Source organism: Passer montanus, unplaced genomic scaffold (genome assembly GCF_014805655.1).
Source record: "Passer montanus isolate IOZ18808 unplaced genomic scaffold, ASM1480565v1 scaffold50, whole genome shotgun sequence".
Lineage (NCBI taxonomy): Eukaryota > Metazoa > Chordata > Aves > Passeriformes > Passeridae > Passer > Passer montanus.
Window position 1 is genome coordinate 5,323,439 of NW_024369930.1, and position 27,893 is coordinate 5,351,331.

The 27,893-nt window shown below is 39.8% G+C and overlaps 1 protein-coding gene across 2 annotated transcripts in view; it reads right to left on the minus strand.

Moving 5' to 3' along the window:
• RELN (reelin) overlaps positions 1-27,893 on the minus strand; it is a 279,911-nt gene that overhangs the window by 214,846 nt on the left and 37,172 nt on the right. For both annotated transcript variants that reach the window (XM_039723749.1, XM_039723748.1), the window contains exon 2: positions 18,355-18,465. In XM_039723749.1, the coding sequence (XP_039579683.1) occupies positions 18,355-18,465 (111 nt within the window). The remainder of the gene's footprint in view (positions 1-18,354; positions 18,466-27,893) is intronic.

The window sequence follows — 27,893 nt, forward strand, 5'->3', positions numbered from 1 at the left end:
TGGCTGAAATCTGCAGAATTCCAGTTTGGCTCATGACAATTGTTGATTCTCTTTGTGTCATCCCCATTATTTGAAGGGCTTTTTGTTTTCAGTGCCATCTAAACATAACTGGCCCATGTTGTAATTAAACTTTGATCAAGTTTTAATGGGATCTCAGAGGAAAACAGTATTTGACTAACATGTATTATTCTGCATATATTAATCAAGTGAATTCTTGTTAAACTGATGGAATTTCACATAATAACTACTCTTCTCCATTGTTAATTACCAGAGCAGAAAAATAATATAATCAGTTTTCACTGAAATAATACTTTTGTACCCAGAATATTCTGAAACTTTTATTTTAATATTTAACTTTGATTAATTTAGTTTCAAAATACCATTTTTAGTCTTTCCTGAGGAACTTCAATTAAAAATACAATATTCCTATATTCAAAAGTGGTCCCAAACAATAACAAAACATAAATTTATGTTATTTATTAAGCACTTGAATCCCTCAGGCCTGCTGTTCCTTATAAATCATCACTAAATAGCAATTTCATGACTATTGTAATGAAATGTTAGAATTTTCCTCAGAAATCTGGAAGATCTGAAATCACCGACTGTGACTTTTCTTAATGATATAAAAATCAGCCAGGTGGGAACAAGTTGTGAGTCAGGTTAGGAACAAGGTGGGACAAGGTTTACATGGAACATGGTAAACAGATTATTTGGTAAACTGAGCCAACCTTTAAAACAGAAAAACAACCCCACACCCACCTCCTTCCCCCAGTCCTTAGAACAAGGAAACTTGCAAGAGCAAGGATCTACAGGAGGAAGAGACTTCACCTAAGGCCTGATGTTCCTGTGCAGAACAACCTCACTGCCTGCAGTACTGAAGAGGAGAGACCCATCACAGCAGGACTGATGCTGGAGCTGAGTAGGGCAGCCCCTGTGCTCAACCAGAGCAACAACCAGAGCCAGCAAGGAAAGGTGGCAGGTGACACCAGCAGGCAGCTCTCTTCTGAGAGACAGAGGCACCCTTTGCCAACCTGACACACTCTCTGTCCCTCTGGTGAACCAAGAGATGATTACAGGATTGCTGCCACAGCCTCTTCACTAGAAAGTGCTCCAGCCACACAACCTAAGTGGCAGAAGGCTGCAGGGACTGGCAGAACAAAGATCAGAACCTGCTGTGAGAGGAAGTCAGGTTAGAGACCCTCTAGGGAACCTGAAAGCACACAAGGGACCTGACAAAATGCACACAGGGGCCCTAAGGAAACTGGAGCATTAAGTTGCTCATGAAGTTCAACAAGATCAAGCGCAAAGTCTGGACCTGCATTGGAACAATTCCAAGCACAAGCACAGGCTGGGCAGAGAGTGGACTGAGAACAGCCCTGGGGAGAAAGACTTGGGGAGGCTGCTGGCTGAGAGGCTGAACATGACCCAGCCATGTGCACTTGCAGCCCAAAAAGCCAAACGTATCCTGGGCTGCATCAAAAAGAATGTGGGCAGCAGGGCAAGGGAGGGGATTCTGCCCTTGTCTGGTGGGACCCCACCTGCAGTGCTGCATCCACATCTGGGGCTCACAACAAGAGAATAACATGGATCTGCTGGAGTGAGTCCAGAGCAGTGCCACAAAAATGATTAATAAGAGGCATGAAACACAATTAGGATTGTTCAGCCTGTAGAAGAGGCTCCAGGGAGACTTTAGAGTGGCCCTCCAAAACCTTACAGGGGCCTACAGAGAGATGGAGAGGAATTTTTTCACAAGGATGTGTAGTGGTGGGACAAGGGGGAATGGCATCAAGCAGAAAGAGAATAGGTTTTGATTAGATATTAGGAAGAAATTCTTTGCTGTGAGGTGGTGAGGCACTAAAACAGCTTGTCCAGAGAAGCTGCAGCTGCCCCATTCCTCAAAGTGTTCAAGGCCATGGATGGACTTTGAACAGCCTGGTCTAGTGGAAAGTCTCCCTGTCCAAGGCAGGGGTTTGGAACCAGCTGATCTTTAAGGTTGCTTCCAATCCAAACCATTCCATGATTCTACAAACTAAGGCTACAAGAACACATATAGTTGGGGTTCCCAGTTTTAGAAGGAAGCTGAAGATTGCCAAAATCTGGGGAAAAAGCTAATGTGTCTTATACCTTCTGCTTAGATAGAAAAATTTTTCCTTACACAAATTTTTTCCTTGAAAAAGATATTGAAAAAGTGTTCAATATCTACAGTTTATAAATTATATATCAAATTTTAAAAGTGATTTGATTTCAGTGGATAAGTTACCCTAATGTAAAGAAAATATCCCCTAATGAAGGACTTTTAGATATACTGCTAAAGACACAGCAAGAAAGAGCTCCTGGAAGTTCAAAGGAGAAACATTAAAATTAGAAATTAGGCACATTTTTAAACAGAGTATGATTAATGACTGGGAAAAGAAGTACACAAAGTGGATTCTTTACTTCTTGTAGAACATGTAAGGTCATGCACTTTAGATAATAACAAGAATACTTTCAGCTATAAGCTAGAAATTACTGAGGAGGAGAAAGCTCTGTTCACATTAGTCAACCACTGTTTGAAAATAAGCTACCAGTGTGAAAAAAGACAAACACTGCCCTAGAATTCATCAGCTCAATTATTTCTGATAACGATGGGGGAAGTATTAGTACGGTGCTGGTAAAGTACTGCTAAGACATCACTTCAATTATTGTGTGCAATTATGAACGCTTGTGTTCAAAAAAGATTAACTTAGGCTGGAGCAGCTGCAGAGAAGGACTGCTAGGATGATGAGAAGAATGTAAAATATGTCACAGAAGGAGACAGAAAGAGCTTGTTTAGAGAGAGGATGACTGCTATCACTGAATATCACAGGGTTGTAAAGGGGCTGTTTAAGCCAAAAGACAACCATGGTATAAGAACAAAGGGTTGAAACTGGACTTGAATAAATTTACTCTAATTTAGATTATTTTTAATTACTAGGCAAATGAAGCATTGAAACAATTTTGCAATAGGAATTTAGGAGATAAATGACTATAACCAGCTTTAAGATGGAGCTTAAATCCACACACATTAAAGCTACAGCATCATTGTCACAGCTCTTGCAGCACCAGGGAGCAGAGCCAAGCTGAAAGGTTCCCTCCTGGGGAGGGTTCCCTTGCACCACAGGGATCATGTGCCAAAATGGCCAAACCACCCCAAACTGCAGGGCCTGCTGAAACCAACATCATGCTTAAATTGTGACCAAGCCTTGAGGTTATCTTAATAACTTGCCTTCTCTTAAAAACCAGAAAATTATATCTACCTACAAGCAGCCATGTTTCCAGGTTTTCGGTTAATGTCAGAAATCTTCTTTTAAAAACTAATCACTCATTTATTTTTTTCCAAATAAAGTCCAAATTACACTGAAAAATGCCATAGTTAAGCAGACAGATACCAAGGTTCATATACAAAAAGGCAACATTTAGATCATGCTGCCAAAAATAAGAATTACCTAGGTATAAAAAGAATATTCACTGTTTCTCTTGTACTTCATGTGAGTAGGAAGCATTGCTTCAGCCACAAAGTCAGGCCAGCACTGACTAACTGTGGTTCAGCTTGATGTTGTCTGCCTTGTTTAATAATCCTGCTGCAAGTGCCTTTCTTTTTGCATGTGGAGTGATGAAACAGTGCTTTAATAGCAATCTAGCTGTGTTGACTAACTGTGGTTCTGCTTCATGTTGTCTGCCTTGTTTAAATAATCCTGCTGCAAGTGCCTTTCTTTTTGCATGTGGAGTGATGAAACAGTGCTTTAATAGCAATCTAGCTGTGGTATGGTCATACATTGTTTCCCAAACTCCTTCTGTTTATAATAAAAGGTCATTTCATTACACTGGTTTCCTGAAACCCTTCAGATTTATTATTTGTCTTCAGGGCACAAAAATACAAAATCTTATGAACACTGTAAGCTATTTCCCCTTGTATTAGAATAATTTTTAAACTACTTATATCTTCCCACTACTTCTTGAATGCCTGCTCTAATTAGATTGAACAGCTTCTCACTTCGTTATTCTGTACTGTAGGACGGCATTTAACAAAAAAACCTAACCAAACACCTCAAGAAGCAAGCTGCAAATAAGATGGATGGGGATTTAAAGTGCAAGTTATCTCATGTTTAGAATTATGACTAAGTTTAAAGAATCCAGTTTTAATTTAATAACAATAACAGTAATATAGTTCAATATATTAATAATAATAGTTATTATTCACTTGAGCAATGTTCCTTGTTCATGTGGTTTATGTAACCCAGAAAAGCATGCCTGCAATTATTTCCACTGAAAATATCCACTTGACTATATTCCATTTTTAACTGCTCCGGAGTTCATGTTTTTTTCTCTCTGGTGCAAGTACTTATCTTCATGCTTTTGGGGACGGGGCGTTTGTGACAAATAAAGTAGTAGAAATATGACATATTTTCCTTTACTAGTAAAACAAGGAGGAATATTTTTTCAATTGAAAAAGACAATGAAAATAAACATAAAACTGTGTTTACTAAACAGTGTCTACTAAATTTTATTAGACTATGATTCAAGAAAGTAAGAACTACTTGAGTGGGTAGTAAACATCTTTTCATATTTGGGTGGGATTTGGAAATTATTGACATTGCTTTTGAAAATATTTATATTTCATTTATAATAAAAGACCTAGTATAAGCCAGGGAGACTCAAAATAAAGCATGCCACAAGATTACAATTGGTAGTGCTGAAGAACCAAGACCCTCTCATAACTGGTCAGCAGATGCCTCTGTTGGAAATTGTAAATGAATTCAGTTCAAAATTAAATGCTTTCTGAGTCATTCTCTAGAGACTGGAATTCAGCCTTTAAATACACATGAGAACCCATCAAATGTGAGTCAATAAAACAATGCATGAAAAGCCACTTGTCTTGGCGAGACGCTTCTACACCAGTTTTTTAGAAAGTACTTCAGAGGGTTTGCAACAGCACAAATTCCACAGCCAGCATAAAACCAGATTGTGTTAACAGTAACCTTTCCTCCTTTTTCTCACCCTGTGCCAACAGGGCGACATTAAATACAATTTCACTTAAATAAATTCACTTATTAAATAAAAAGTTGCTCTATGCAATTTTAAAGCTGTGTTTAAAGGATACTGTAAGCTGCACTGCACTTTAGGTATTCCCAAAGCTGAGCTATGGAGCTGTTTGTTACCAAAACCAGACAATACCGAGTCTCTGAAGGAGAAAAGCCAGGGTGGGACTCGGCCCAGGGCAGACAATGCAGACGTGCCTGCGCATCAGTGACGAGCCTTGGCTCCTCACAGAGGTGCAGGTCGGTCAGCCCATGGCATGGGACATGTGTCCACCCTAAAGCTCCATGTGCCACCAGCCAAAGACAATTAACCACTTGTAGGCTGACCTCATCCATCTGTGGGGAAGAGGCAGGAAGGGCTCTTATCCAGAGTTTTACTTAAAGGGCAAGCACTGTAGCCCATTCCTTCTGACTGATTTGTAAGTTTATGCTTTGGATATTAACTAAAGTAATTAATCAGCCTCCTGTGTCAGTCCAGGCTGGGGGATGAACAGATGGAGAACAGCCCTGCTAAGAAGCACTTGCGGGGGCTGAAGGGAGAAAAGCTGGACATGACAGCAATGTGCACTTGCAGCCCAGAAAGGAAAATGTATCCTGGGCTGCCACCCCAGCAGGGCAAGGGAGGGCATTCTGCCCCTCTGAGACCCCACTGCAGTGCTGCAGCCAGCCTGGGGACTTTCAGCACAGGAAGGACATGGACCTGTTGGATCAAGTGCCAAGGAGGTACATAAATAATGGTCAAAGGGCTGGAGCACTGCTCCTATGAAGTCATGCTGGGAGAATTGGTGCTGCTCAGCCTGGAGAGGAGAAGGCTCCAGGGAGTTCTTATGGAGGCCTTCCATTACCTGAAGGGAGCCCACGAGAAAGATGGAGAGCAAATATTTACAAGAGCATGTAGTGACAAGCACAAAGCAAATGGCTTCAAACTTAGAGTAGGTTTAGTCTACACTCTAGGAAGAAATTCTTTGCTGATGAGAGTGGTGAGACACTAGAACAGGTTTTCCACCCCCTGGAAATGTCCATGGCCAGGTTGGATGGGGCTTGGAGCAATTAGGTCTAGTGGAAGGTGTCCCTGCCCATGGGAAGAGCAGTTGGATCTTTAGGATCCATTCCAAACCAGGCCATTCTACGATGACTCTCTGATCATAGATTTACCAGATGGAAGCCCTCTGGTTTACTCCTGGAAATGTCCATGGCCAGGCTGGATGGGGCTTGGAGCAATTAGGTCTAGTGGAAGGTGTCCCTGCCCATGGGAAGAGCAGTTGGATCTTTAGGATCCATTCCAAACCAGGCCATTCTACGATGACTCTCTGATCATAGATTTACCAGATGGAAGCCCTCTGGTTTGGACCAGAGATACAGATTTCTTTGTATTAAACTTTTAATAGTCTCATGAGATACTTGAAGTAGACAGCTTTGTTCTCATGGACTATTGCAGACTTCTAACAAATTTTATCTCTCTCTTATGATGCATGCTTAGACCTTAAAAGCTAGATTTCTAGGAAACATCCCAATCAATTAGATTTGAAATGCTTCATATGCAAATCAAAATCCTATGTAGTGAAATATCCTAGTTTACAAAGCCCTCAGAATTTGAAATACTTCATATGCTATTAAATCAAAATCCTATGTAGTGAAATATCCTAGTTTACAAAGCCCTCAGTCTCCATGAGCCAATCTGTCCCATCCCTATGAGTTCCTTCAATCTAGAGGTTTTTTTTTTTTTGTGTTAAGTGCTCTCCACAACACCCTGCAATAACTGAATATGACAGATGTCTTTCAAAACTCCTCTGGATGAACTGCAGTGAGCATCAGAAAATTGCATCTCTAGGAGTACTTTGCATTTCAAGCAGTCCTTGGAAAACAGGGCACCTGAAGGCATGGCTGGATGTGAATGCCTGAGCCAGACAGCCAAGGTCCCCAAGCTATACACAGCAAAAATGTAGTCCCTAATGGAAGGATGCTCAGAAACAGGCTGAGGAGATCCAACTAGGAGTAAAGCACAGAAAAAAAACCTCTAAACTTTCCTGGTTTTAAAAACAAAACCCAAAAATCAGTAAAGAAATTCCTCATTAATATTTCCAGGATAGAGAATGTTGCTGAATTTTACATATCCTGCTCAGCATATTTAAGTGGAGAACAAATAAACATCTGTTTGTCCCATGCTAATCAAAAGACCTTTAGATTATCACATATATGTGATAAATTCTTCAGGGCAAATCTGAATTCCATACTCATGCTTAATCTTTACCCAAATTTTCATCAGAAGCTAGAATGCTTTGATAGTGTCAGGGAAAATTGTAGCTAAAGCACATTCCAGTTTATTTGGTTGAACTCTTGGCAGATTATGACTGAAAGTTTTTAAAGGAGTTCATTACATCTTTGCCCTCCTTAAGCAAAGGTTATCCCAAAGCTGCCTGTTTGAGTGAATTATGACTACTGGGTGGTCACTACTGCCTGTGATATTAATTACTACATGTTCAGTGATAAATTTAAATCAGTAGATAACAAGAAGAAAGCTCTACCAAGACCTTCATTATGGTATCTAAAAATACAGGGAGAAAATTATAAGCTTAATGTATACATGTGCTGAGCAAGCAGATGGTATATTTCGGGAAATTCACTATTCATATAAAAATTAAAAATTTAAGCTAAATCCTTCTAAAAATTAAAACTTGCAGGATGAAAGAGTTCTTAAAGATTTTTTTTTTAAATCTAGACTTTTTAAATGTTCATATTCTTCATCTTAAGAGCTGATGCTGTCAGCATTTATTGATTCAGCCTTCTAATAATTACATCATCCTTCCAGCATGTCAGACACTGTCAAGGTGACTATGATGGCATATGACTGGAGTATGACTCCAGTGTCACAAAATATTTGTATCACTAGTCCAGAAACAGACACATAGCAAATGTCAGAGTGATAGAGAAGAAAAATAGTGACTTTATTAATAAACTGCTATGTAAAATGTTTCATCACTTGCTGTGATGTTGCCAAAATAGCTTTGTCAAGTAATTATCTAAGTAGTTTTATTTAAATAAACTAGAGCTCAGTGAAAGATCTTTGAACAACATCACATCTTCCAAAACACCACAAGATATTTCAACATTCAACTATTTAATTTGATGCTAACTGGAAAAAAAATCCAACCTTCTCATACAGCTGCAAAGTATCTTTGCTTTCCTGCGTTGACTACTTGTGTATCTACTGAATTTCTTCTAAAGGTTGTCTTCCTTCAAGCACTCAAACAGCTCAAGCTAAGCTTTATGAAGAACAACTCCTTTGGTCACAAACTGCACCAATTTTAATAATTGCACTAGTTTTCCTAAGGGTTGAAATGAGGAAAGAACTACAGTAGGTTGACTCATTTGATAAATTTAAACAAATCCTTGCTTAAGGCTTTCAATATCTTGAAGTTATCATTTTGACCTAAAAGACATATTTCCTTTCTTTTCAGAAGGAAAAGTCAGTGTTCAAATGACACTATGTCTAATACATCACCAAAAATAATGAAACTCAAGCACCAGATGAACTATTAAAGTACTATACACATATTTTGTTAAAAACATTTTAAAAAATCTTTTTTTTTCTCCCTCTTGTTTGAAAACTTTAAAAAGTAAGATGCAAAGCCATACCCAGTATGACATGACCACCCTGGAATTATGGACTTTATTTGGTAATAAAGTTCAGCAGAGCAGAATGGCAGAACAACCCTACTCCAAAGACCAAAATGAAGATCTTCATTTTTTCTTCCTGGGGATTTTACAGCAAGAATGGATGGACTGACAGGCTCCTGTGAGGTAATACTCACTCAAAAGGAAGTGCATTTTAGATACTTGACAAATTTCAATTCAAAACAACCCCGATTTTTTTAAGCTCAGTAGTCGGCAAACATCCCTCTTAGCTGTGGCACAAGCTGTAGGAATGACCTTGCCATGCAGAGTCCCTCCTCTCCCCCTGCCAGCAGTGCTGGTGATGGCTGAGCTGCAGCAGCACGGGGGACTCTGCCCTTCCATGCTGTGCCCCAAAGAGTGAGGAGCTGGCCCTGCTCCCACTGCCAGCACGAACCTGGGAACCTCCTTCTCTAGTTCATGGCTTTTAGCACCCAATAAAGATGAACCCTACCATTCACTCCCTACAAACAGCAATCACCTTTCACTGGTATATTCATGAAAATTGGGATATTCCTTTTAGCAGATTTGGAGCAGATTTTTCTTGTGAACTATCTCTGAAAACACACAAATTATTACCAGTCACAACACTGACAAGAGACAAGCAAACTGAATTCAGCTGCTAGGACAGGTGATGATCAGGATTTGACAGAGGGCTCCATTTTCCTGTAAGCCTGATTTTTCACCACATATAATCAACTCTACTTCAAAATGTGGCAAATTGGCAGATAAGGGGGAAGCAGTCTGATGACATTTGTTTGTCATAATATGCCAGAAATTAGTTTACAAACTTGTCTTTGAAATTATGACAAAAACAATTTCCAATACTGTTTCACATTTGCAAGAGGCTTCAATGCATCTTAATTGATGAAGTCCAAGAGCTCAGTAAGTTGTGCTTGAAAATGCTATCAGATCCTGACAAACACAATATGCAAGGGAAATAACAGGCCTGGCACAAGCAAAAAGTCAGGAGAAGAGGCTCTGACTGACTGTCACACTCATGACAATGAGGCATCACAGAGCCAGGCTCTGGACAAGAAGCACTGCAGGCAGGAGCACTGGCAGTGTGAAGTTCATGGGAACAATTGCTTGATCTATTCTTGAGACATACACACACACAAAACACAATTTTAAGATGGTCCTGAATTTCTAGATTATGGCCTTTCCCCCCTACTTTATTAAAGATACCCCTCTGTTACAACAAGTTACCATGCAACTCCAGCCTGTCAGTCTTGCTGAATGTAGCTCTGAAAGCACAAAGACAACAATATCTTTTGGAGAAGAAAGTATTTTGTTATTGTTATTGAAGTCAATGAAGGCTTAATTCATTTTTCCTTGACTTTCCTGCACTATTATCTGTATTATAGGAACAGTCATGAACAGTAAAGATTGGGTTGTATTGTGCCAGCATGTCTATACAGAAAAATAAAGAAGAAAGTCCTTGCTTTTGAGATCACAGTCTAGCTGGTGAACAATAGGACAAATGTTATTGCTAAGAAAATAAAACAATAACAAAAGAGAATTGACATTTCTCTAATCAACAGCAAACAAGAGTGATTTACCCATTAAAAAAGCAGAGAAAATGGATTTTAAGGCAAGATGTAGAATCATAAAATCATTAACGTCAGAAAACATCTCCAAAATCAAGTCCAACTTTTAACCAAATACTAACATGCCCACTATACAAACATGCCCACAAAGTGACACATCTAATAATTTTTTTAACACTTCCAGGAATAGTAACTCCACCACTTCCCTGGGGAGACTTTTTCAATGCTTAATCATGCTTTCAGTGGGTGAAGTGAAGAAATTCAGTTCCTAACACTCAATCTAAACATCCCCTGGTGCAATCTGAAGCCATTTCTCCTTTTGCTGTTAGTTGTTGCCTGGGAGAAGAGACTGGCTCTGACCTGGCCACAGCCTCCTCTCAAGCAGCTGTGGAGAGTGACAAGGTCACACCCCTGAGCCTCCTTTTCCCCAGGCTGGACACCCCCAGCTCCCTCAGCTGCTCCCCATCAGACTTGTGCTCCAGACCCTTCCCCAGCTCTGTTGTCCTCCTCTGGACAGTAAAGAGCACTGGTTGAGCATGGTACTTGAAATTAGGATGAAAAAGGGAGTGAGTAATAAATGCATATATTTACATAGATGGGGGGGTGTGTAGCTATTTATATATTATTTTCCATTATTAAAAGAACCTGCAATTTGCACAGTTCAAAAAGTGTTTCAAATTTCTTTCAATAAATATTAGCATAAATAAAAATAATCAACTGGTCACAATGAATATTTAATGTCTTAATATATTTTGAATTAAATCCTTACCTTATTGGAATCAGGAATATTCTCAGAGGTATGAGGTATAGCAAAAACACTGATCAGATCAAAAACTTTTACATCAGTTTTTTTACTACATACATTTTATAAAAAATTAGGATGCAATTGAAAAATTCACATTAAAATTCAATTATTCTCTAGTTTTCCTCACGCCATTATTTGGTCACCCAGGGAAAAAAAATGGATTTATATAAGAACTGAAAAAAATGTCGTTACTGAATAAATGTACTTGCTAAATTGGACCAAAATTGGCCCCAACACTTCAATTAACATTCTGGTTTTGGCTGTGTAAAAGTATTTCTAAAGGCATTTTCTAGTTTAAAAGCTCCAGAAGTCCCTTTGTAAGCACTGGCACATGGAAAATGCTCCTCGGTGTCTCCAGTGCAGTCATCACCCCAATATCATCTGCAAAGCCTTGAGTGTTGCCTGTAGAATTAAACACTCACCTGCACCCACTATTCAGAGCTCACAAATGCAAGCAATGTTACACCTCTAAGGAGGATCATTCTCCTTTTCAGCCTTCACCACACAAATGCTAGCAGGAGCTACAGGTATATTTAAAAGGTTAAAAGCTTGAAGTATTTTAATGTCATCTTCATAATGCTACAAAGATATTTTAAATAAATTGTTGTCTAACTCAGAACTTCTCAGCAGATTAGGCAAAATTGGATTTTGATGTCCAAGAGCTGCTACTGCTGCCATGGCTGGAGTTCTACAAACCTGACAAGTCCAAGAGTAGTTGCAGAATAGGATGAAGGTGTTCAGGGTGACTGGACTGGGTGAAACTATACTAAAACTAGGCCACTTTTAAGTGTTTTCTGTGTAGGTTCCCTCTCCAGCAAGCTTTTCCCTCCAACCTTGGGGCATTGGTGTCTGCCTTATCCAACTATGCACGGGGAATTTTCTTCCTCAGAAGTTAAAATACTTCAGCAGTTTCTTGCCAGGAAAACATGGTAATTACTGCCTGTGCCATGATAATGAATATATGTTGTATTAATAAAGCTAAAACCCTTTCCACAAGGCACATATGACAGTCAATCACTAGCAGAAATGGTCAACTTTTGGCCATGAAGACAATTAAGCAGTAATTAAACATAATGATACAGAGACTTTCAAAATTTTATCATCATTATGGTTTTTTTACATACCATTTGTAGGTGGAAGTATCTTAAAACTCAAATGTAAACTTTCTTGACCAATGTCAGTTTGGCATCAACTGACTACTTAATTGACTGTTAACAAATTCTTCAAGATATGACTGCTATACAGATATTTTTTCTTCCCGTTAATTGGTAATTATACATTGGCAGAAAAATCACTGTTTCTTTCCAATTATTCCAGAACTCAGTGACTATTTAAACTTTGCTAATTAGCAGCGGAGGGCTGTTACATCTTCTGGGCAAATTGTATTTGATAATCCCTATTAAAATATACATGGCAGTAGTTGACTTGTAACAAAGAAAAAAAATTTTTTAAAAAAAGTGGCAGTTCAAAGGGTATTAGATACAGCACAAGGCAAATGGGGGCCTATTAAAATTTCCCCAACTGTTCTAATGAGAATGCCGAGGGTCATTTCTTCCTAGTTTACCATCTGTTTGGTTTCTGGCAAATATCTCTGGTGTGAAGGGAGGGTCCTGGAGCCCATTTGGCTTGTCACAAAATAAACCAGGGATCTGCAGCAATTTCAGTAAAAAATGACTTCAAGATCAGTAGCATGTACATAGCTCAAAACTTTTTTTAAGGGCTGTCATTTACCGACAATTCCTTACTTTTTAGAGTGGTGAGCAAGCCCAGAGAGACAGACTGAGCAGGGGGGATCAATTTTATAGGCTCCCCTAACAAGATAATGCAACAGTTGGCCTTTTTCCATCTCACAATGTTAGTGGGGGATATTTTCCTTTATATGTCAAAATCTGAAAGCAAAACATTGTCCCAGAAGCATCAGTGTTTGAGCATAAACTGATGCCAAATCCAAGCCCCTGACAGCTCAAACCCACAAATCCCTTCCAGGATCAGGAGGAGCCTTGGGTGCCTCCAGTGCACGGTCCTGACCCATGTGCTGACAGAGTTGGGGTGCACTGTCTGTGGTACCCCTTGGAGATGACACTGGGGGTGTCCCTCAGCCTCCCAGGCACCCTCTTGGCTTCTCCCTCTGGAGGTGAAGCCAGCATTGCCTGCAGCGACTCTGCCCTAAGGCTGCTCAGAGCCAAAAGGGATCCAGCACCTGGAAACCACTCCCTTCCTTTTCCCCAGTTGCCAACCCACACAGAACCAGATCTAAATGATCCTTCCTCTATAAACTGAAAGGGGGTTTTGGTTGGTATGCAGTCACATATGTAACCAAAATACTCACTGAAGGATTATGTGAGGGCTGCCTTAATCCTGATGAAAGGCAATGGAATAGTAAAAAGCAAAGAGTATAAGACAATTTAAGTGTCATTACATTATATATGGTGATTGGTCTTTCCAGGAGTTCCTCTAGGAAATGTATTATTCACCATATTTCAAAGATTATTTGTAACTATTCATTTTTTTAAATCCCAGAGAGTAAATGTGGCAAATATGTATGATCACCTTCATCATATAGAAACAAAGAATTGTAAAAGAGAAAAGACTGCAATGTCATCTTCCGTCTTCTATTTTTTTGCTTTCTATAAGATGCAATTTCAGGCACTAAAATGTTTCCAGGTAACGTCACCCTCCTGGTTGCTTATAGAGTAACCCACACAGCTAAACAAAACCTAAATTTCATGAGGAGTTTATGACCTCACAGAAGAATGGAGTTATCTGTTTTAAAAGATTGCAAATTACAAGTTGTTTAAATAACATAGAATATAAACAAAAAATTTCTGTTATCCAATTAGGCTTATGGCAACACTTTTGCAGTGTAATCAGAGCTTGGAGTCCACTATCTCTACTGCTATAGAACCTACAGACTTCCAAGAGGACCTTTGCAATTTAGATTGGAAGGTTAATGCATATATAAATGTTATCATGAAATTACTTCTTAATTCCACATTTACTAAAAGGTAAACATCAGTGTAGTCATTATGATTTTGCATAAAATTAGGGGTTTGAGTGGCGTAACTAGAAAGGCTCATGTTTCCCACTGTAGTTTGTAAGAAACTAATTACACCAAACTTAAATATAATTTGTCATGTATTCATCAAGTGAAAAGCTACCAGGGAGCCAGAAAGCCTTGGGAAGAGCTGGAATGCATGAAGATGCAGTGTGAGTGGCAGGTCAAAGGCACGCTTTGATGTGCCAGCCCAGCACATCTGTCTGCTGAGCCAGCCTGTCACCAGGATCATCCTGTGTAATGAGACAGATTCGGGTCCTCAGCTCGTGGCGCTCCTTATCTCTGCTGAGGGATTAGGCTGTAATCTCCTGCTGTAATTGTAGGAATGACACCCTGCTCCCTGCTCTCCAGAGCCACGCGGAATTTTGGTGTTTCTGCCCAGCTGCAGAGTGGTTCCCCTGTCACCCACCAAGCCATTTATCCTCACTCTCGTTTGCAAGCAATCATTCCCATCAGATCCAACATCACTTTTGCAGCTTTCTAATATTGTTTGTTTAGTACTCCTGCCTCTCACTTTCCTCTTTTATATTTGGGCTAATCCAAGCAGTAAGAGCCCCTAAATGACTGTGTGGGAGATTAGTCTTGGTGGGCTGATAAACCCCAGAGCACAGCCAGATGACTAAGCAGTCAAAAAAAGGCCAAACACAAACAAGAAGCCTCAGAGACAAAAGCAGAAGAAAGAAAAAGCACTGATGAATAAAGAGATGCCACAGAAGTCCAAAATGTGTCTCCAGAGACATACAGGGTGTGAACAAACTGAGGGGTACCAGGGTGGCATGTGAAAGGAGACAACAAAGAGTGGGATTGCCCATCAGCCATCAATGCTGAAAGACGTGGAAGCATTTCCATGTACACACCACACTGATCAGGAAAGGAGAGTGGAAATGACACTGAGAGTATCTGTTTTATCAGGGGGTCTAATGAAAAAAGAAACATTCTTCTTAAAAGCTATTTTTAAAGATAATTTCTTTGCTAAAGGATCTCCCTACTTTGGTTTAGTGAAGCTTCAACTCATTTACCTTTAATCCCAGTTCTAATTCTAGCTTTACAGTTTTAGTTTTACTTTAACCCAGAAAATGGTTCACCCTGGGAGAAAACTACTATTAATTTTTATACCCAAAAACTCACACATTTCCCCAATAAATTGTTAGAAGGTTTCCCAAATAAAAATTTCAACAAGCTTCATGTTCATGGAAATCAGGAACTACATATTTTCCTACACAATATGTACTGAAGAAGGAAGAAACCATAACCTTAAGAATGAAAATATTTTTTTTTTTTTTCAAAGGTTCTTGACATGGTTAACTGTTAAAACTGACAATGATTGTGTCTCCATCAAGTAATTTCCTAAACTGGTAAAAGATAACTGTAGTCACAACACAGTGGCTCATAGCACAGAAGAGACAATATATGTGTTTTAGAGAGACTTCAAATCGTTGGGCAGTCTGGAAGATTATGATAATCTAGTGTGACCTCCTGTGTGAGACAGACAAGACCATTTCAATGGTAATATTGCAAGGAAGAAAAAATATTCTTCTCTGCACCATAAGCAACCACTATCAACCCAATTTCAGAATATTATTATCTTCAGGTTTTAAAGGCCCAGCCTTGCCCCTCCTCCCCCCATCTAATCTGTGATAAACCACATGAATCTTTGAATTGAGGTCTCTGAACCTGACTAGTCCTCAACATTAAAAAAACATAATAATTTCTAGCAAGCTAAACCTGAATATCACAATCACTTGCCTCAAAAGAGAAACTGCTTCTTTGCTGATTGAAAATGATGACACAACAGATGGATCTGGGGTTTCTGGAAAAAGTGCTTTGTGTTTTCTTCAGAAAGCAAAACAATGTCACTCCCACCTACTATTTCACTAAACAACATATTAAACACTGTGGAGACTGTTCTATTTTTCTACTGAAAATGGTAGATTTTAAAATACTGTTTCTTTTTAAAACTACCAAATAATTTTTAAAAGTGTATCATTTACATGCTAAAAGCCTTTTGGAAGAGTCCAGCTTTCTCATCTCTCACTGCAAAGTAGAGATAGGAAAAGTTTATGTAGCTCTTAGTCCTGGGAGCCATCAGTGCATCATAGATTAAGGATTCATATAAAATTGCATTTGAAAGCCATTTCCATTTTTCCTTCACTGTTGATTTTTTACTGTGACTTCAAAGACACTGCACAAGAGTATCATCTGTTATGAAACATTCTGATTGGTTTTTTCTTTTTCCAATATATATACAAGCTTAGGAAATAGCAAAGAAAAACAGCAAATTAAGACCATTTATTTAAAATATTTTTAAGTAACACTGTAACACAACTGACCCTGCAGTTTACCCACAGAAACTAAATTTAAAAAAATAAATTCAGAGATGGCAGCAATTTTCCTCTAATATAGATGTAAACATGCTCAAGACAGAGCATCAGATCTCCCTAGGCATGATATTTGAGAATTTGTATTGATGGGCAAAATGAAGTATCTCCAACTCTGCATGACTGTTTTTGCATCACTTTGGCTTTTGCATTTTTCCAGCTTGTAGCCTTGGAGCTTCTTTTGCATACAGAACACACATGTCACCCGTTTAATTGTTGGTTGTCTTACAGTGACAGAATGGTTAGAGTAACACATCAAGAGCTAGAGAATGACCTTTGGCAATTTAAAGAAGGCCACGTTGTTTTTTCTGTCATACATCACATGTTACTTTAACACCTGTCTCAATGAAGCATCAGCTAGAATGGCCTTTTTCTACAAATGAAGATACACATTTAGGGAAAAATGCAGACATTCTTTGGAAATGCACAGAAGTATTTAGGTTCTTAAAATTTTGCTAAATTGTTATTCTTAAATACTTAGTTGCAATTAAACATGACCTGTACACTTTGCCCAGTGAGTTTGCCATGATCTCCCAATGATACAAACACTTAATTTACAGCAAGGCAATATCTTGCCAGTGACTTGACCATCTCAGAAATTTCACATTGGTATGTTCTTTCTGTCTTGCTACTCCATCAGATTCTATCCATCCTGTAAACAGGACGGTGGGAAAGGAGAAAGAGCAGTACAAATTCTTCCGGAAAAGACTCTTTCAGTGCCTTTTGCACAAGGCATGAAACACTTGTGCCAGCCATGCTCTTCCCTTTGAAAGGCTGAGCAGAATGTCTGAGGTTGAACTGTGGTGTTATCCACAGAACAAAGCCCTTCTCCAATTACCCCTCAGGACAGTTTTAAATAATGTGCTATTTACATTACATTCTTTCATTTACAAGCACATGTATGCCTGATGGATGACACTCAAATGCCCAGACCGCTCATGCTCTACATGCTTTATAACAAAAGTAAGTACTGTGAGAGGTTATTATGAAAAAAGTACTGAATTCTGGCCCAAGCAGACAAATTAACACTAAAATTAAAACATTTAAATGTGCTACTGCAAGTGCAGTGCAGTTGATGTCCCATATGACTGGTATCTGTTTTTGTACCTTCACCACAGATTGCTTGTTAGGGTCACTGAGTTCCTCCAATGAGGAAGGCAATTCTTACTATTATTTGTAAGAATATAAAAAATGTTACCAAATAACAAACTGCAGAAGGTATAGCTGTCAATTACTTGCACAAATTTAGAAAAGATTATTTAAAAATATTAGTCCTTAGCACAGCTGGTACCGCTGAGGGCTACAGCAGAACCTGAAATACATGATAATTCTGCAAAGCCTATCATATCCCTTTTACTACAACTCTGCTTTTTGGACATGGTAAGTAATTGGTTGTATGAAATATCTTGACCAGTTTTAAGGAAGATGCTATTAATTGAATGGAAAAGTAGGTTGACATAAGCTTAAAGGAAACAGATTTTCAGCCCAAGAAACACTTAGAGACTTTGGTCTAAATGCTTTAGTTTATACAAAATGTCACACACTTTATGAATGGCTGCTTAAAACAATTTATCTGCTGAGGCTTTTCTTTCTTAAAATTTATATTATTCAGCATACTAATACCAGGGCTGAGCAAAGGTGACGATGGTACAAGAAGCAATAAAAGCTGCCTAAAATCTGCCGCTGCTTTATGTCATTGACTCCCACTGACTTCCATGTATTATTGATTACTCAGTCTAAATTAACCTCTTCCCGTAATTGTCTTGCTACTGATGTCCTCTGTACCACCATGTACTCATTACCCTGGCTTGCAGAAGGTAAATTACACTGGACTTACCAAATCCAAAAGCACTGGAACCACCAACACTCTGGGAAGCCTGAACACTGGTAGATGTGTAGAGCCCAGTTACCAGTAAGCCATCAAAGAAGGTACTTGTCGAAATAGTCACTGAAATGAGAGAAATAAAATATGAGTAAATATTCAGGTTAAGATCTTATACACTTTCTGTGAGCAGGCTCTTGCTTTGGAATAGGATCCCATCATACAGTCCAGTGAATCCATCTGCATTTCCCCAATATTTATGCTACTTTTACTTTCAATTGCCTTTGCCAGGAGCATAAACTACGTTATTAATGAAATGCACAATGAGTCAGAAGATAACACACTGGAATATATGGCTTGTAAGCAATTGTCCAGACATTAAACTGTAGTAAAAATAGTGAAATAACCAGGATTATGGTACTGCTCTTTCTGGATCTAAATAGAGTGCCAAGTTACAGTTATCATGCTTATTATAGTATTGCACATTTAAATTATATGGGCATCTGAGACATTACAGATTGTGTGTATTTAAATAGCTCAGGAATGCATTTTTAAGAGACTCTTAAGTAATAGCAGAAAACATCCAAATAAAAACTACAAGTAACATTGGAATCTATACATTCTTTGTTAGAATTGACAATTATTGCAATATTTATTCAATTCTTGTACACATTAATTTTCATGTGTTTACTTTGGCGTATTTGACAAGGTAACCACACAAGGGAAGCCAGTTGATGTACCCTTTCTGGATTTCAGCAGAGCTTTTGTTACTGTCTCCCACAGGACCCCTCTTAACAGAATGTCCAGCACACAGATGAACACATCACTGACTCACAGGCTGGGCACAAAGGGTTACAGTAAAAGGGGTGGCATCAGACTGGGGACCTGTCACTAGGGGGGTTCCACAGGGGTCCATCCTGTGCTCTCCAGGCCCTGTGCACTTCCATATCTTCATAAATGATTTGGAGACAGGACTGGAAGGGGTACTGAGCGAGTCCAGAGACGACACAAAACCAGGAGGAGCTGTTGACTCCTTCCAAGGCAGAGGGGCCCTGCAGAGAGACCCCAACAAACCAGAGGGCTGGGCAGCCACCAACCATATGAAGACCAATGAAACAACAAAAAGCTCTCTCTGCTGAAGAAGAGACTTATTACTTGTAGCCTCTTACAGTGAAGATGCATCCAGACCTCAGTTACCACACTCGTTCTGCTTCATACCTCAATCCTTTTTATTCCCTTAACTTGGAGAGATCAGTGCTTATCAGGGATTGCTGATAAACTCTGGTCACTCCTAAATCACATTCTCCCTCCCTGTATTTTCCTCTTTTGCTGGGGACAAACTCTGGTCACTCCTAAATCACATTCTCCCTCCCTGTATTTCTCAGTGCTTATCAGGGATTGCTGATAAACTCTGGTCACTCCTAAATCACATTCTCGCTCCCTGTATTTCCCTCTTTTGCTGGGGGCATCATGAGCCAGTGACTGGCCAGGAAACTGAAGCAAGGTACTCCAAGGTGACAGCTAGGACATTCATTGGTGATACACATTCAACAGAGAAACTGATGGGTTTCTTAAGTCCTAGTAGCCAGTGTTTCCTCTGTGGTACACATTTGGCTTAACATTAGTGTTTATTATTTTAAAAAATATTAAAATGTTGACAGTAGCTTAATTTAGTTTGAGCAGACGAGTAGTATTTACCATGTTTAATTTATTTTTCAACTCTTTGTATTTAATGATCTTATTTTCTTTGATTATTCAATACTACACTGAATAAGCCCTGAATCTGACTTTTCTGCTCCAATGGCTCCAAATTTCAGTGTTTTGCAATAGACACTTCCCTGAATTCAGATGCAGGTTCAGAGCCATATGTTCATTTTTAAAGAACAGGCTACTTCTGATACATGTTAAAAGAGCAGCAAAAGACTCTAGATTTTTTTAAAAATAAAAGATGTATTAGGGAGAGTAAAATAAAATCAAACAAGCAAACAATGATTTTTTTTCTGCATTTGATGATGAAGTGGTGAATAAATACATGACCTTTTCTTCCCTTTATTCCTTTAAACCAACAAAGGCAAAACATATGTTGAAAAGTATGCCTATGTGTTATTTTTGAAGACTTGGCAAAAGAGTCAGTGAAAAGCACTGATAGAAGGGCACTGGGCCAGTACTTTGCTGCCATTTTGTTTCCCTGTAGGGAAGCATCTTATTCTTTACTGGATAGGATATAATGCAAAAGCCTACTGTGAACAGGTGACCAGTTTCTCTGTGGGAAAGAAGTGATATTTCACAATGCCTGTATTTGACTTTGGACATATTTGTGTGACTGTCAACCCTCATTTTACATAAGCATGTAATAGGTCAATTTTTATTGTTGAAAAATTTCCAACACAGTATGGCTCCCTCATTAAGCCTCTGGGAAACTGCACAAGGCCTCTAGCACATTTTTTAAAAACAGAGCACTAGGCTGTTATTACACACGTGCCATACATTTCAGAACAATTCCATAGTTCTTCAAGAAAAAAAAATTAATCCCGACAATCTCAGTGATGATTTTTTTCCCTACCCACTGGTGAAATACATCAAATTCCCATAAAATAAAAGAAAACACACAGTATGCCAAGTGATAATGACTAAGAACAGGAAAGCTGTGCTAATGCACAGCCCAGCAATAGGAGTGTGACTGTATATAGGGGCTAGGGCTTGTTATTGAGGGGTCCTAAATTCCTCTTCCAAAAGAACAAGAAGTTTCCCTCCACCAGGCTTTGTTTGTGCCTTTACACTGGCTCATGCGTAGTAGATGTCAAATATCTGGCACTAGAGAAGCAAGGACCAATGCCATGACCCACTGGGACTTTGGGAACATCTGGAAGGACACAGAGCAGCCAGGGCTGGGCAGGCAAGGGGGGCTCTGGCACTGCCCCAAGGCTGCCCCTTGGCACCCAAGGGACAGCACAGCAGCAGCTGCCACCTGCAAGCCCCAGCAGCACTGCTCCTTCCTCCACAAGACCCTTCTTTGGGAGGAGAATCTGGTGAGTGAAGCAGCCAGGAGGCTTTCCTGTCCCTGGGATGAGTGTCTGGGCAGGGGTGTGCAGGGCCCTGCCATCCCCAGAGAGCAGCCCCCGTGCCAGCCCTCCCAGCTGCTGCACCAGGACAGGCAGCGACCCCCAGTCCCCTTGTCCCACCCGTCACACCAGGGGTGGCAGCACACAACCCACGGTGCAGATGGAGGTAGGAAGCCCTCAGCTGCTTTGGAATAGTCCAGCAGGAGAAACATCTGCCCAAGAAATGCATTTTGGAGCAACCTACTGATCAGACAATATCACTCTGCAAATTTTAGAGGCAAAGGTGGTAACTACTTGAAGAGTTATCTAACATTTCCTTCTATTTTCAGTTCCTGAGATATTTGCCAATATTTACCCCCTTGGACTGCTTGGGTTGGTTTGTTTTTTCATGGTATCTCCCTCAGACTGATTTAATTATTTAAGGAAGAAGGAATTTCAGTCAAAACATTTCATTTCTGAGGTGAGCTCAGTGGAGAATATCTTGCCCTGGATGAAAAATTCCACTGTCTTTTGCTTTCATCAACTCTACTGCTCTGAAGTATGAGAGTGTTTCTCCAAGTTAGGACAAATTATATTTCATATATATATACACATTTTTAAAAAATCAGAGTTCACATATGCTCAACAGAGACATTTTTATTTTTAGTATCTAAATATTTCTTCAGGCTCTGTCCTCACTTAGTACTCTCAGAGCACTCTCTGACTAATAAAAGCTCACTGAAAAAAGTCCCATGAAAAATATTTCAGTCCAGCAATACTGCTTTGTTGGAGCAGAAGTGCTTTGTGAAGATATCATTTTTGATGATGTTTTGATCTGGAAAGTTTCTTAGTGTTTTAAAGCAGGAAGTCATATCGGCTGTTTGGAGAGAAAGGGGAAAGAGAGGGAGCTTTATCAAAAAGTCGAAGCCTTCTGTGAGAAGACTCAATTCATCAAAATCCCACTTCTCAAAATGCTGAGAAATGTGCAAAATGTTACAAAGTTGCTCCAAAAGTTTGACCAACACCATAACTAATATCTTAAACTTAGGAGACATAAAAGTAGACCTGAGGGCAAAAGTGAACTAGGATGGAAGAGGTGGTGACTGGAACCAGTACAGGGAATAGGGAAATTTTTTGAGAAAAAATGGGGAGTGATGGGGGTGAGGGGACCACAGCTGAAGAAAGTAGCCAAGAGAAGATGACGAAAAACAGATGGGATGTGCACCTGTAGCCTGGAAATGCTAGAAAAGTTCAGTATGAGGGACTCACACAGTAACAGGGAAGAGACTCCAGGTGTAAAACCCAACAGCAAAGTGTGGGTCAGCCTCACATGCTGGTCAACAGCCAGGAAAGAAATCCACTGCCTACTCTTAGTCCACCTTCTAAATCAAGTGAACAGTGTTTGCATGATGGATATGAAACATTGCAAACCACAAAACACATGGATAGGAATACATGGATTAGTGAATAACTTCAGTTTAGTTTGTAAAAGCCTAGGAAATAGCTCCATGAAAAAGAAATCATACTGGGGCTGGGAAACACCACGGAAGTATCCTCTGGTGCTGTTTTGCCCTACCTTTCTTTCTGTACAAGGACTGCAGTCACAAAGTGTGTTTCTGAGAATCATGAGGCCCTCAGCTCAATTTTCCACCAAAAATCAGGGGGAGTTGCTGACTGCAACCCTGCACACTCAGCACCTGCCTGCTGCTGTGCTCGGCTGCTAACAAGGCTGGTTTGGCAGCACACAGGCTGGCCTCATCCTGCCCAGGCCACCACCTCTGGGAAGCTTTGCTGCTGTTTCCTTGGGAAGGGAGGGGATGCAGCAGCCTTTTCTGGAGAAGCCTTTCATTTTGCACAAGTTTCTGTGAGAGCCCTGGCGCTGGTGCTTCCCGTGGGACAAGGCACAGCAGAGCCTCTGGCAATGCCAGCAGCTTGACATGTCTCGGGGAGGAAGCGGGTCAGGAAGGAGGAGGCTGGCAAAGATGCTGCTGAAATCATACCACAGGTGGAGGTAGCAGCATAACAGGAAAGACCAAATGGAGTTTGAACTGTAGCTATAGTCAAATATTTTTTAAGAAATTAATGCTGTTCTTATAAACATAATTTTCACTCTTTTCCGGTGCTGTATGCCACACATACTGCATACTGTTATAGAAATCTATTAATCAGCGTAAGTAATTGCATAAAATTTGCCTTACATTCTCTTGAGGGACTGATCTAGGCTGTTTTTTGATTTATATTCAGAATACTCAAAGTACAGCCAATGCATCTAAACTGTAAAAGTAGAAAAAGTGCCAGGTGGAGGAAAGGGATCATCTCAGGAGATAGCTGCCACTGACAGGTCTTACCTATTTTGGCTGCTCTTCAGCACCAGCTGAATGCCACTAAGAGGGCTGAAAGATACAGAAATTCCACAGAATTTGCAGCTGCTCTTGATGGCAATCACAGAGTACAAGAAGGAATTTATAAAGGCAAAGATCTTTGATGCCCCACACACTTCTTAAGTGAGTCAAGACATAACCACAGTGTAAAACTGCACTTCTGTATACCATAGAGAAAACAGAAAATAATTCTGGTATGTGCAATCACCACAGGCAGTAGACTTCCTGAAATGGAGCTTTCTTTGATCAAAGCAATGACAGACACTTTTTAAGGCTCTTCTCAAGGTCAAAGTCAGTTCCCTATAACACTGTAATGTTGCATCATCACACACCTGAGTCATGGCTGAAAACCATCCTCTTAGGAAATAAATTATTTATACTGAAGTAATGCTTTTGGAGTTTTTGTTTTTGCTTCACTCCTAACAAAATATACCAGCCTGTGCAAGTCAGGTGTGCAATGGCACTGTTCAGAGAGGCCTCTGTCCCTCACTGTGCTGCAGCATCCTGCCAAGGAATGGAGACCAACACCACCACAGCAAAGACTGTCCATGCCACGCTACATCCACAGAGTATGCTGAATTGAAAGGGACCCACAAGGATCATCAAAGTCCAGCTCCTGGCTCTGCACAGCACCATGCCCAGGAGTCACACCATTGCCCAAGAGCATTCTCCAAATACTTCTAGGACTCTGTCAGGCTGGCGCTGTGACCACTGCCCTGGGGAGCTGTTCCAGTGCCCAACCACCCTCTGGGGGAAAAACCTTTTCCTAACACTGAAATTAAACCTCCCTCCAGCACAGCTTCAGGCCACTCCCTTAAGTCCTGTCCTAGTCACCACAGAGAGGAGATCAGTGCCTGCTCCTTTGCTGCCCCTTTGAGGAAGATGTAGACTGCTATGTCCCTCCTCAATCTCCTCAACAAAGAGATGTTCTTTGTCCTTTGCCAAGTTTGTTCCCTTTTTTAGGCAATGGAACCTTTCTGCCACCCTCATGCAATGCCAAATACAAGTGACCCATCCAGGCATGCAGTGCTCTCAGGGCACAGATAATACCAAGTCCAAATCCCTAAAATACCAGACTGCTCCTGAAATGCCAGCTACAGATTAAACTGCTAGTAAGAAGAGAATAAACCCTGATGCCTTATTTAAAGGCAACTGTTAAGACACCACAGTGATTAGAAATCTATAAACACTCAGGTAGAGTTTTACAGGTATGCTTTACAAAGAGCGTGCTGATAGATGTACTTGTAACTGAATGGTGGAGAATACTTTGCTACAAGAATCCAGAAAGTGTATATACTGAATTGCACTCAGAACCTTATTACTAAAAAAGAAATTTTTAAAATAAAAGTGAAATGCATGTTGACATAAAACTAATTTTTATGGCTTGCAGACATACTTTGCTTTCAAAAGAAAACAAAATTGAGAAATTCATAATTATACAGCTATTTCAGATATGAGCACTAGACAGACGTGCAAGAACAGTATGAATCACAGGTCTACACATCATTCAGCAACAAAAGCAGAAAGCCCACAGGATTCTTACTCATCCTTGTTTTGATTTTCCCCAAGTAGGTGGAAGAAAGCAGAAAAAAGACATTTCAGCATGGTTAAGTAAACAGATGAGCAATCTTACAACTGCAAGCATTCTCATGTGGGTATTGGTTTCCTGAAGTCCACAACCAAAGCACTTAATTCACAATAACACACCAGTGAGCTTTTCTTTTCTTGTACAGAACAGCACCATCTCTAACCTGTGATGCCCTCACCAGTTATTCCAGTTAGCAATTACCCTCAGAGGGAGGGGAGTAAAAATGCACAAGTTTTGAACTTTGTACTAGACAGCTTAAAAATCTGATTTGGCCTTGCTTTGTGTTACAGTATAGTTTCAGTTCTTCTGCCCCATGCTCCATCAAATCTCTGTGTCTTTATAACTTTTCAAATCCTTTCCTAAACTGGTCATGAGCAACAGAGAACTGAAAATAGATTGCAGATGTGTGGCAGAATGTCTGTAACATGATATCCAGAGACATCATTTGTCATTGATGCAAAGAGTGGCCTATGAGCCTTGTGAAAGAACTATTTGCAGGGACATTACTTATATTTTTGAAAGTTCATAACAAGACAGTGACAATGACATCAGTAGCAATATAAAAAGTGTTTGTTCTTGTATTCCTAAACGATAAGGAATTGGTGATATTTGGTTACATGGTTCAAGATGCTTCAGAGCTCCCATCTCACTAAAAGTGAAGAGTTCCATGGTTAAACCTGTGAACAGGCTTCCAATATGAGACCCAAGAATCTGACTTCCTATGTATCAAAATCCCTAACTTAAATACATTTCTGACCCTATTCAAAGCCGTCAGAAATTTGGCCACATTGAGCAGAGGTGCTTTATTCCAGCTGGCATCACCAAACGTGTTGGCACAGCCCAGAGACCTGACAGAGGAGAGGTAAGGCTGGCTGCTGTCATAGCTGCCTGCTTGTAACCAACAGATGGGCAATTAAGGCTCTCACCTGGGTAAGAGGATTCAAACCTGAATTTCCCAAAAAAATATTGGTTTAAAATATTTTAAACTCCAGTGCCTGTGTGGCCCAGCCACTGTTCCTTAGCTGCAGGCATTGCATTTTATATGAGAAAAAGGGAATATCAGCTGGCACAGAGGGAGGCACGTCCTCTCTTCCTTTTGGGGCAGCCTTCTTGGAAGGAGAGATGGAGGTTTCAGTCAGTGGCCCAGTGAATATGTGCTACTGCTATATAAATCTCCAGAGATCATCACATCTATTTATGTCACCCCATTTAGGCTGTAAATCTCACCCTAATGTTGATGTTTAAAACAGACCAGATGAATCACACTCCAGAAATGTCTGATTCTCCTCACTGGCTATAAAGGGAGCCCAGACTGTAAAGCTCAGCTGTAGATGTCAACACTGAAGATGGCTAAACTGAGATTATTCCCACCAAGAGCCATTCACACAGAGTAATTTAATTATCCAATTTCTATTAAAATGCCCAACTACTGCCCACGTCAGAGGGAACTGAGCAGGAATTAAGCATCCCAGAACCCAGAGCTCACCCAGGGACATCAGAGACAATGACTATCTTTATATTCTTTCTTGTGTTATGCCAAACATCTCACTAGTGCTTAGCAACTTAGCAAGCCCTGGTAGTACCAAACCACTCCAAAGGGTATCAGCAAACGCCTGTTATTCCATTGGCTAATTCACAGAGGCCTGAATAGTATTAATGGGGTTTAAGCAGTAAACACAATAACCTGCGTATCAAACAAAATGTGTTTCACTAAAATGTACATCAGCTATGTCTCTAAAACTTTAACCACTGAAATAAATGGTGTGCCATAGCCAAAACAAGAATAATCATCAAAATACCATTTCCTGTTGGAAATGTCCTCCATTGATGAGGACAATTATTTATAGTTTTCGTTTAAGAAACACAAACCCAATCATACCATTTGTTGAAATGCACCTCCAGGCAACAAATACTGTAAACATGGGAGTTATCAGCATGACATAAAAGCCAGTAAAATGTGCTTTAACAGTGTTTACATGATGGTTAGACTCAAATGATTGTGAAACCTACTTTGTCAGTGGTAGTGTATTATTTCTCTTATCCATAGTCCCAGGAGAAGATGGGAAGAGCTGATGATCATTCCCAGACCTCACCAGCTACATAGGGCATGAAACAATCCTAGTTACTGGTGTATGTTGGAACCGTTTTGTGTCTTTATTCAGCAACCACCATTCTTCTTATTAAGTTTTGAAGCCAAATGCTGTCATGCTTCTATGAAAAGCATCAACATAATATTTTTCTTAAAAAACAGATTAAACATTATTGTGATTACCCTTTTATCACTCTAAGCCTGAGAATATTGACCCCCATTTTGAAGCCTAACCTTATTTTTCATGCCTTTCAAGTTTATGTGAGGTTGCCTGTTTGATACCCATACATGAAAATTTCATATTGTTGGCTGTGCTCTCAATAAATTATTTAGAAGGTTTGAATATTTCTGCACAGTGCAGATTTTCAGAAGAGTTTGGTAAATCCTTTTATTCTGCTGTCCTCAAAAGGCAAACAACCTCTCAATACACAATTAACAATAGCATTAAAAGAGAA